The sequence below is a fragment of the Phytophthora infestans genome, genomic scaffold, assembly GCF_000142945.1.
Source record: "Phytophthora infestans T30-4 supercont1.9 genomic scaffold, whole genome shotgun sequence".
NCBI classification, from domain to species: Eukaryota; Oomycota; class Peronosporomycetes; order Peronosporales; family Peronosporaceae; genus Phytophthora; species Phytophthora infestans.
This window is the reverse complement of record NW_003303750.1, coordinates 2,304,129-2,314,481: the sequence shown is the minus strand read 5'-3', so window position 1 is coordinate 2,314,481 and position 10,353 is coordinate 2,304,129. Positions and strand designations below refer to the sequence as shown.

Below are 10,353 nucleotides of genomic sequence, written 5' to 3'. Positions count from 1 at the left end.
ATCCAACAGGTTAATCGAATTTACTACTTGGTCGGTTACACCCTAGGGGCTCTCAACTCTCAAGATCCCGTCACAGGAGGCGGCAAGTACGACTTAAAGGACAACACAAAGGCAAGGCAACCCTACGGCCAGATCCACGATCTAGGCCCCGGATCCATAAGCTCGAATATTCGCTTAGGATACGGAACCATCCACGGACGCAGAGTGAAGATTTTCCACTGCTGCTCCACCCCATCCCCACGTCTCGCCAAGACACTCAAGCTTCACCACTTGAACTCTTCGGAAGTTACCGAGAGAGCAGATCCCGCCCTACCGACGGGTACACAAGGTGAGGAAAGTTCAGCAGAACACGGATCATCGGGGGACCCCCTCCGTTAGTCGGTGTCTGGGCGCAGTTGGTAAGTTGGATCTGGCAATCTCGCAGATTTTGCTGATCCCGCTACACCACAAAGCTGACGTTATTTATAGTGATAGAACAGGTAGTCCTCTGTGCATTGTATTGACGACATTAAACTAGACGGAATTTTCTGTATAAAAGAAGATAGCGCTCTATGTAGTGCACTGTCTATTACGAGATGACGGTATTTTCAGTATCAGAGTAGGTAGCGCCCTATTCCAGGCGATAAAACTTATAAAAATTCGTGCTGAGTTTTCTAAGCCTTCCCGAATAAATCACTTTTTAATTTGTCTTCGATGCGCCTGCTCAAGCGTCTTCGAGTCTCTACAGGCCGTGCACCACTCGCCATTGACCAGCTTAGGGCCGAGCTAGAAGCCGCAGAGCGCAAGCTCGCCATCGAGACGTCACGACTTTCAGATGGGCACCGTTCGTCATCCCCCGATCCCTTTTTTTCCTCGGAATGTGAGTCCGAATCCGATTCAGAGACAAAAGAGACATCGACTCCATATTTATCGAGCGTTTCGACAGCATTTTCAGTCAATCAGAAAAAGAGATACTTAATTTGACGAATTAGATGATGCAAACTCAGATTGGTTCTCCGTCTTCCTAATATCACCAAGCCTTCCGGTATTCGGATGGATGCCTCAAATTTTGCAATTGGGGGCGAGTCTATGTCAAAAGCAGGGAGAGTTGGAACAACCAATTGCCTTTACTGGCCGGGAGATGAAACCTGCAGAGCTGATATGCCCAGTACAGATAACGACGGAGAAATCCGACACCACAGAATATTATCCAGCCATAGTAAAAGAAAAAAAAACACAGAGCCCGACACAAAAATCCGACGCTTTATTTGATAGGTTAAAAACGCGCTCTAAATAACAAATCAGCACAGAAAAAACATGTGAGTGAAAAAAAGGGGTTGAATGTAGACGGTTTTTCCAGATACATCGGGATAGCCTTTTCGAAGCTACAAATTATCGTTTTCTTTTCTAACTTTTCACAACCAGCAATAGTAGACGTTATAGCACGGATGCGCTTTTCTTAGCGGTTCCACCAGTGCGTCTATCACAACGGCTCCGGATTTTAACGTCTTTGACGAGTGGTGTCCCTTGAAATTGCGTATTGCGTCCTCTTGCTTGCACCAATCGTAGATAGTTCCTCGTACAATATTGATTATTTTGGAGGCGACCTTAACGCCCTCACCTTTAGCGATCGTCGAGGCCTCGCGCTTTTGCTTCATTGTAAAATTTTGCTCAACGCGCTTCATCGCGCAAAATGACTTGATAATTACCGACGCATAAGCAGTGTTTTATCTCCATAGCTAATTTCGCACAGCGTCCCATAATCGCAATTTCCGGATGGAAACTTGATTGTTGCAAATCCATGGGGTTATGAACCGATAGGATTGTAGTCTGATGTAAAAGACACGCAATTTTAGGTTTACGACGACCAGAATAATCTGACCAGCTAAACTTAAATAATTGGCGTGGCTGGTCACTGCCATGTCATTGGCCAGTGACCACCACGTCACAATCAGTCACATGAAGCCTCATGGAGTATATTTCGTTATTTTACAACTGCAGATAGCTGGCTTGCGTTTGTCAATGAATGACATTGAGCTATATCAACACAGTACTAGACATCGGGATATTGCTGTATTTACTAGGTTGCAGCTCGAATACGGTATCTTTTTAGTTGCAGCTAGCAGTACTATGGCCGATGGACATGTATTGTCCTACCGATCTGCACGCCATGCCATACCATGGCACAAAATCAGGTGATCTTATTGGCTAGCATTTCGCTGGGGTCAGAGACTAAAGTAAATGAAATGGCACGGGGCGCCATGAATAGCATGCACAAGTGCCGCGTAGAGTGTCATTGCCATCATGCCATCGAGAAGAGATTTTGTTTTGTCTTCATTCTTCTTTACCTAAAACAATAACTTCTGCGATCCCACGCCCATGGCACAGTAGCAGGCAAAACTCATTCCTAACTACGCGATTCCATGTCTCGTTTTGTTTTTGTGACATGGCATGACATCCTTAGGAGCGACCCTCAGATCAGCATATGCCGCTCCAATTAGGCAGGGCACAGTAGCTAACGTTTTCAGTCGGTGCGCCTATTTCCAGTACCTAGACGATCCCACGCCAAATATGAATGCAGCTATTGATGCCAGTTGCTCTAGCCGTCTGTAGAAATAGGCTAATGACATAGGATGTCATTTCGCTTCGTACACTACTTAATTTTTCACACCAGCAAGCTTCCAGCTTCCAATACAACAAATGAGGCAAGCTAACGGCATCCGGAGCTACAGCAAAGCCGTCTACGCACCTACGGGCCTGCCAGATTGGTCTGGAACATTGGTATTAAAAAAAGCCCCTGCCAAGGACCAAAATGACGGCATCTATCAATCTAAACGAAGCAATACAGCGCGACACGTTTTCCAACACGGCTGGAAAGGCTATTGTCGCTTCTATTGTCAATAAGGTCGTCTCTCTACTCTGAAACATCAACTCTTCAACAATTTTCAACAATGCAGCTATCACCATAGCCCCATGCGCCTGAATTTTGCTCTCGAGAGTCTTCGCCGACAGCGGCAGGGAAACCGTTGACTGTGCAGGTTTGGCGGAGTGGTCGATCTCGACGCTCACCTCAAACAGCGTGTCTGCGTACGGTGCCCACACTCGCCGATCTAAACACGTCGTCAACAACAAAATTTTTTGAACAAGGAGTTAATAGAATGGAGGGTTGCATATTTTTTAAGACCGAATTACGACAGCTAGTGAACAGGTTCTCTATCGCGTGCTCCGAAAAACACAAAAATATGGCCGGCTCTCTTGAACTTTAGAAGTCGCCCTGAAAGCTGTTGATGAGTGGTTCGCTGCTGTGCAGAAACAAGATTTCTTCCGGTTCGTGTCCGAATTATTTCCCAGCGTTGCTGGTGCAAATTCAACAGGAACTTGCATGTTCCTTGCAGTTCAACATACACTTTAATTGACTGGCGAGCTATTAGAAGCCCAAGACTATCATATTCAGAAATTTAATTCTCGGTCGGAAGAACGTAGACAAGATCTGTGTCACAAAGTAGCGCGAGGAGGCGTAGAGGCGGAGACGGCGAGTACGGGCGCCGGAGACAGTTATAGGGGAAGAGGAGTTGTTGCTCGAAGGCAAATTGAGAAGTGACTAATCCGTTAGACCTGGCAGCGACAAGCTAGTCATTGCCGCACAACCAGCAGTTCTTGACAGCCATATATTCACGCACGTATCCAGGGGTCCCGTCCTAAGAACTATCTTTCGCAAATCATGTTTTCTCTGTAACTTTCAAAGCCTATTAATCCTCAATCTTATCTTGGTCGGTAATTTCGCACAGCGTCCCATAATCGCAATTTCCGGATGGAAACTTGATTGTTGCAAATCCATGGGGTTATGAACCAATAGGATTGTAGTTTGATGTGAAAGACACGCAATTTGAGGTTTACGCCGACCAGAATAATCTGACCAGCTAAACTTAAATAATTGGCGTGGCTGGTCACCTCCATGTCATTGGCCAGTGACCACCACGTCACAATCAGTCACATGAAGCCTCATGGAGTATATTTCGTTATTTTACAACTGCAGATAGCTGGCTTGCGTTTGTCAATGAATGACATTGAGCTATATCAACACAGTACTAGACATCGGGATATTGCTGTATTTACTAGGTTGCAGTTAGAATATGGTATCTTTTTAGTTGCAGCTAGCAGTACTATGGCCGATGGACATGTATTGTCCTACAGATCTGCACGCCATGCCATACCATGGCACAAAATCAGGTGATCTTATTGGCTAGCATTTCGCTGGGGTCAGAGACTAAAGTAAATGAAATGGCACGGGGCGCCATGGATAGCATGCACAAGTGTCGCGTGGAGTGTCATTGCCATCATGCCATCGAGAAGAGATTTTGTTTTGTCTTCATTCTTCTTTGCCTAAAACAATAACTTCTGCGATCCCAGGCCCATGGCACAGTAGCAGGCAAAACTCATTCCTAACTACGCGATTCCATACCATAAAATTGCCGACACCTGGCCGACTGTGCCGACAAGACATGATTGGTCGAAAATGTAAGAAAACTGATTGATTCAAGTGATTAGATTGACACGGAAGGTGTAGGAAACTTGCGCAGTGCAACACTGGTTGTACGCCAAGCGAAGTTCGCTGCGAACAAAGTAAATAAAATAATATATGCAGCATATCATATTTAATGTTGTGCAAAGGCTGCACCTCACAGCCTACTCCATGTAGCGTTGTGTAATATGATGCTAACTTCTCGTCTCTTGAGAGAGCTAGGAGGCGACTACTTCATGCATCCAAGTGGCAGCATTTATTTAACAATGCAACTTCCATTTTTTTTTTTGACATAATGTTTTTTTTCATAGTTTGCTTTTCGCAACTATTATCCCAGCTGGCAGGCACTGACTGTATTTTAGCTTCAAATCACATGCAAAAACGATAATACAGTACCACACTCGGGAATACTGTACTCGCCCAGTATTACTAAAAGGACTATTTACAGTTAATAATACATGTTGTTCGAATGGCTTACCGGTATACGGTTGGTCATGGTGGTCGGCATTGTGACTGTATCTCCTGCTACAGTAGCAACAGAAAGCGCTTGTGACAAGCATGGAAACGCATTTCGTATCTCCGGCTGTGAGTCATAAGGGCTTTCTGTGCTAATGTAGCTGGAGATACGGACTGCGTTAGATTTAGTATTGAAATGCAGTGATGTTTTAATCAATGCGTAGTAGTAGTATTCTATGCTTATATTGTATAGTAATAAGTGCTTCAAACATGTTTTTACACACAGAATTTAATTAACTCATACAGTATGTTCGGTACGAGTGGTGTATTTGTTTTCCCTAGTGTTAGGCCATCGTCACCGGAAGATCATGGGCCTATAAGTAGGTACTTTTAAATATACCGTCGGAGCTCAAGCTTTGTTACGGTTGGGACGGAGAATTTGTGTCATTGAAAATTACATTTTCACAAGGTATCATCCGATACAAAGTACTATTTGATGTGATTTGCCATATTAAAGTATTAAACCGTAATGATACATGGACTTTAAAATCAAATCAGTGATTGTATTTTAGCAAATCGATTTAGAAAATCTCAGTTAAGCCTGGATTGCGTGACTAACCATAGATTATTTTGCATTTGGTAAACATGGATTGTTTTACAAAGAGGAAATACCATCGGTCAGTAGAAAACTACTGATCTGTCCCCAACGCGGCGCAGAAAAGACGGTAATCAGTAGAAAATGATAAAGTTCGATCCGTACCTAACTCTATCATAGCTACATTTCTGCTGCCTTCAGCAAAACCGCTTTTGCCCTAAGCGTACCATACCTCGAAAGCCGCCTCCGAATTATGGGAGTTCTCCCTTCGTGGTAGATCTTTCTGACATCGCTACAGCTATAAGCATGGGTGTTTTGAGGGAGGACGCAAAAGTTGATACCTCAGACCGCTCCAGCCAAAAGTATGGGGGAGCATACGCGACGCGAACCAATATTGCAGACACTGAGTTTCCAACACAAATAAGGAAACTAACGACACAAACAATTGCAATCGTTGACTGCTGATTAATAATTAAGGTATTTCTTTCCAATACATTATCTTACTGATCCTCACTCTCAATAAATATCAGCAGCAAACGGACTGGGGAGTCAATCTCTGTGAGTAGATAGAACTCTACTAACGTACCCTTAGAGTAACCAGTTGGATACGTCGTGTACTCAGCTACTTCAACGTCAACATGTTATTTCGGTGTACTATTTTTTAGCTGCTCAAAACGCCTTTATTTATATGTGGAGTGCACGTCGGTGGCATTCGCCATTTTGGTCGATGCCTCCGCTCAACCTCCGACAGCGTCACGCCCGAACGATCCAGCGCCGTTTGGACGGCTCCTTTTGGCAGCTTCGTCTAAGCAGAGAAGTTAGCATACCGAACGAAGTCGACCAAGAGCTGGACGCCGTGCGTGCATCGTCCATAGGTGGTGGGTTACGTGACGTTGTCAGTAGAGGAGGAGGTCTTTTTGCAAACGAGCGCCGAGCTCGTTGAGGAGACAATGCTCAGCTCTTCGAGGTAGAAAGAATATTCGCCAAACGGTGGGTCAATAACTTCGTATACTACCTTATTCAATGGGTGGGGTACACAGAGTTGACGCGGGAGCCAAGTGCCAACGTGCCAGCGCGCCTAAAGATGGTGTTCGAGCACGAGTCAGTCAATTTCGTCTGGGTCTATCAATCTACGCGGGGAAGACGAACCCAGCGTCGCGAGCAGCCAACGCGCCGGAGTCAGAGACTGATAGACCAAACGAGGCAGGACTAAGAGAAAATGCAAATGCGAACTTAACACCAAACGAGGCAGGACTAAGAGAAAATGCAAATGCGAACTTAACAGCACTCCAGTAGCTGTGAAATCAGTAGTTGTGCAGGCAGCGCCGCGTTGGGGACAGATCAGTAGTTTTCTACTGACCGATGGTATTTCCTCCACCACGGTGGTGGGTGGTGACCACCCACTATTAATATACATGTACATGTAGTTCATGCTCCATATGGTGAGCGAATCATCATTGTTGACGAAGCTTACCGACAGTAGTGTCGTCATTTACACTGGCAAGGAGGCATCGCGTGTACTGGAAACTGGTACTATTATGTAGCGTGCGGAAGCTAAAGAGCTAAGAAAACCGCAACCATCTACAGTAGAAAATACAGATAAAATGTACATCTTTGAGAACGATCCAGATCGTACTTAAGTCGCCGCATATCGTACTTTGGTGGGTTTTCACTCAAGACGATATTGCGCGTTCAATCAAAGAGCCGCGCGCGGTATTTTCTACAGTAGTAGAGCGCACAATACTTCCCACGTATATAAATTAATAGTATTTTTGATCTTTCAACCACAATAATGCTTAACTTTAAAAAAGCTGATTTGAGCAATACAATCTTCTGTAAAGTACGAATTCTGCCTAAAAATAATTAAAACGTGCATTCAAAAGGAAATTTGTATGCGAGTGACTATTTGACTTGCTAAAACAAAGAGTTTTTTTCTAGAAAGTACTTTGTTCCACGAAAGTATTTTTCACATACCGGTGGTGTGGACCCCACAGAAGAATAAATCCGATGTGGTCCCGACTTACGGAGGGCTTAGCTGATATCGTGGCGCCCGAGGAAGGCGACGAGCTAGAGAGCAATGACGACGACCAGCTGTGGAATCGCTTCACCGCCGTGGTAGCGCCCCCTCCTCCATCCCCAAACGCTACAGCTGCTGTTGCGGAAGAGGACGAGCAAGAGCAGTATATCTGCGAGTTGGAGCGTGCTCTCCTGCAGCGAAAAAAACAGAACGAGACGCTCGAGTCAAAAGTATAAAACCGTTCAGCTGCTTGGTGTTTGTATGTGCAATGCATTGACCTAAATGTATGTTAAATAGCTTCTCGAGCTAGAGAGTCAAGCGGGGGAAGAGAGACAGCTCAAGCGACAGATGAAGCAGCAGGTAGGTGAGACCAGTTTTTTATTAGTGTTTTGTAATACTTTTACTAATACCTCTTTGTATTATTTTTATAGGAGCTGGAAATTGCCCAGCAGAAGGCTACTATTGAGAGGCTCCAGGCTGCTCGACATGATGTGACAATACAGCGCGAAGAAGGGTCCACTTCAGGGTCAGAGCGTGATCGACTAGTGCTGGAACTGCGACAGTCCCAAGCTGAGGTAATGATATTAAACTGCACTAGCCTCTTTGGAACGAGATTACTAAATATTACTTTTTTTTCAGGCGAATGTTCTAGCGACGCAGTGTCAAGCTCACGAGAAGGAGTTGATCGCTTTACGTGACCGTGTAGAAGAGCTGCAAGCTGCTAATGAGACGTTGCAGGAGGACGAGCGGGAGGCTCGTAGTAGAGCTGTCGAGTATGAACAAGGATACATGGATTTATTAGCAGAAATTGAGAAGATAAAGACACAGAACGAGACGGAGAAGGCAGCGTTGCTTGCGAAAAGCGAGGAGCACTCGAGCTCGATTGACAGCCAGAAACTCTATGACCTGGAGGCTCGGTTGACTACGTCGGAAGCCGATAAGGTAGTCGCCCAGCAAGACGCTGAGCGACTGCAGCGAGACCTGGATGCTCTTGAAGGCGTCTTGCATCAGTTCCAGGTAGAGAGCAAGGCTCAGAAAGAGCGTGTTGCTGCGATACAAGTGGAGCTCGAACAAACGAAGGCAGAGCTGCAAACGCGCCAGCCTCTACCGGAACCTTCGGAAGAAATGAACGATTTAGAGAGGGTTATGGAGAAACTGGCCAAGAAAACACACGAGTGTGAACAACTTCGAGAGGTACGGGAAATTGTTATTTTTCTGTAGTATTTTTTACTGATGAACAAATTTGTGTAGGCGCTTGAAAGCACAGCGACGCACTATAATTCGGACCGTGACGTGCTGGATAAAAGACTTGCGGCTGAATTGGTGGTACGAATACCTACCGTACTTTACTGCGCGATGTTACCCCGTAGTATTTCTGCTGACTTTTGACTATTTTACTACAGGTGGCCTATGTGGATAGTACCAAGAAGAACGAAGTACTTCAGCTCATGGCGAGAATGATGGTTTGTTTTACAAATGCTGACAAGTTTGTTACTACTATTTCTTAAAATACTATTTAAATGAACTATTCTGCAGGGGTTCTCGGAGGAACAAAAGCGCCGTGTTGGCTTGGGATATCAAATTGAAGGAAATGGAGGCGGGGGACTGTTCTCGTCTATTATCGGGCTTGTTGCTCCAGGCGACAGCGGGACTGCTCCCGTCGACCCGTCGGCGATAGAAGGCAAGAGTTTTGCTGATATGTGGTCCGAGTTCTTGCTTGATGAAGCGTCCAAAGAAAAATAATACAAACCGGCTAAGCAAAAAGCGACATAGTAATTAGCTCTTTAATTTTAAAACGAGCTCAAAGTAAGCACTCGAACCACTTGAATGGCTTCTGGGAGTCTTTAAAGATACTGTCGTGGGTCAGAAACGCTGTGTCTGCGTGGTTCAAAACTGGTCTGTAAAAAGTGTTCTCGTAGCTGTTCCCGAACAGGTTTGGGTCGAGGCCTCCCAAGCAGCTCTGGAACTCCACTAGGCCGTCGTTTTTGGACGATTTATGCGGAATCACTGTGCCTCCAACGATACACGACAAGTAGAACTTCGACAAGACGCCGTCGTAGAAATCACTGCACATGGCTGCATCCACATTAGTACGATACGCTTCTTGAGCCTTTTTGTACGCTGCGTCTAGAGCTGCGTTGCTGTATTCTCCACCTTCGTAGGATATTGATCTACGTGAAGCAGAGGCAGGACACTGGCCGACCCATTGTAGTAATGGTGCTGCAACGGTACTGACCTCACCGTCGCACAATTCTTGGATATAGTCTCCAGCCATGCTACCTTTCATCGGTGCACTGAGACTCACCCACGTCGTTGTGTCAGCGAATTTAAACTTCCCTGTAGCGAGAGCGTTCGCCATCACTAGTCCACCCATCGAATGCGTCACAACGATAGTATCCGAAATGGTCCGTGTAGATGCGTCACTGGAAGCACTCATTGAAAGCGAGAAATCACAGAACTTTTCCATAAGTGCGTCATCTGTCCATCCAGCGTCTACAGTGTTCAAAACGGCGTACTTGACTGTAATACAACACGGAGCGTGGTCACCGATGTCTCCGAACTTCTCTTTCGTCAGCTTGGGCGAGTCTTCAAGGTCTGGCGTCTCGTTTGGGTTGCCCAAGCCGTGCAGGAAGATGCACGGGCGTGGAGTCGACTTACACTCACATTTTTCTTCACCTAGTTCTATTGATATAGCCTCTTTCAGGTTTCTGGAAGCGGGTGGCAGCGCTTCACCTGTAAGCAGTGCGAGTGCTGTCGGTGTCATTGGTGCGGGTTTTACTACAA

At 45.6% G+C, this 10,353-nt stretch overlaps 1 protein-coding gene across 1 annotated transcript; it reads left to right on the top strand.

Annotated features, from left to right (window-relative positions):
- Window positions 1-7,559: 7,559 nt before the first annotated feature.
- On the top strand, window positions 7,560-9,312 carry PITG_05975 (uncharacterized protein; the record flags this gene model as incomplete). Its single annotated transcript, XM_002998151.1, has 7 exons — window positions 7,560-7,799; window positions 7,867-7,929; window positions 8,001-8,144; window positions 8,209-8,763; window positions 8,821-8,895; window positions 8,973-9,032; window positions 9,106-9,312. The coding sequence occupies 7 exons, from the start codon at window positions 7,560-7,562 to the stop codon at window positions 9,310-9,312; spliced, it is 1,344 nt and encodes a 447-aa protein (XP_002998197.1).
- Between the last annotated feature and the right edge of the window lie 1,041 nt (window positions 9,313-10,353).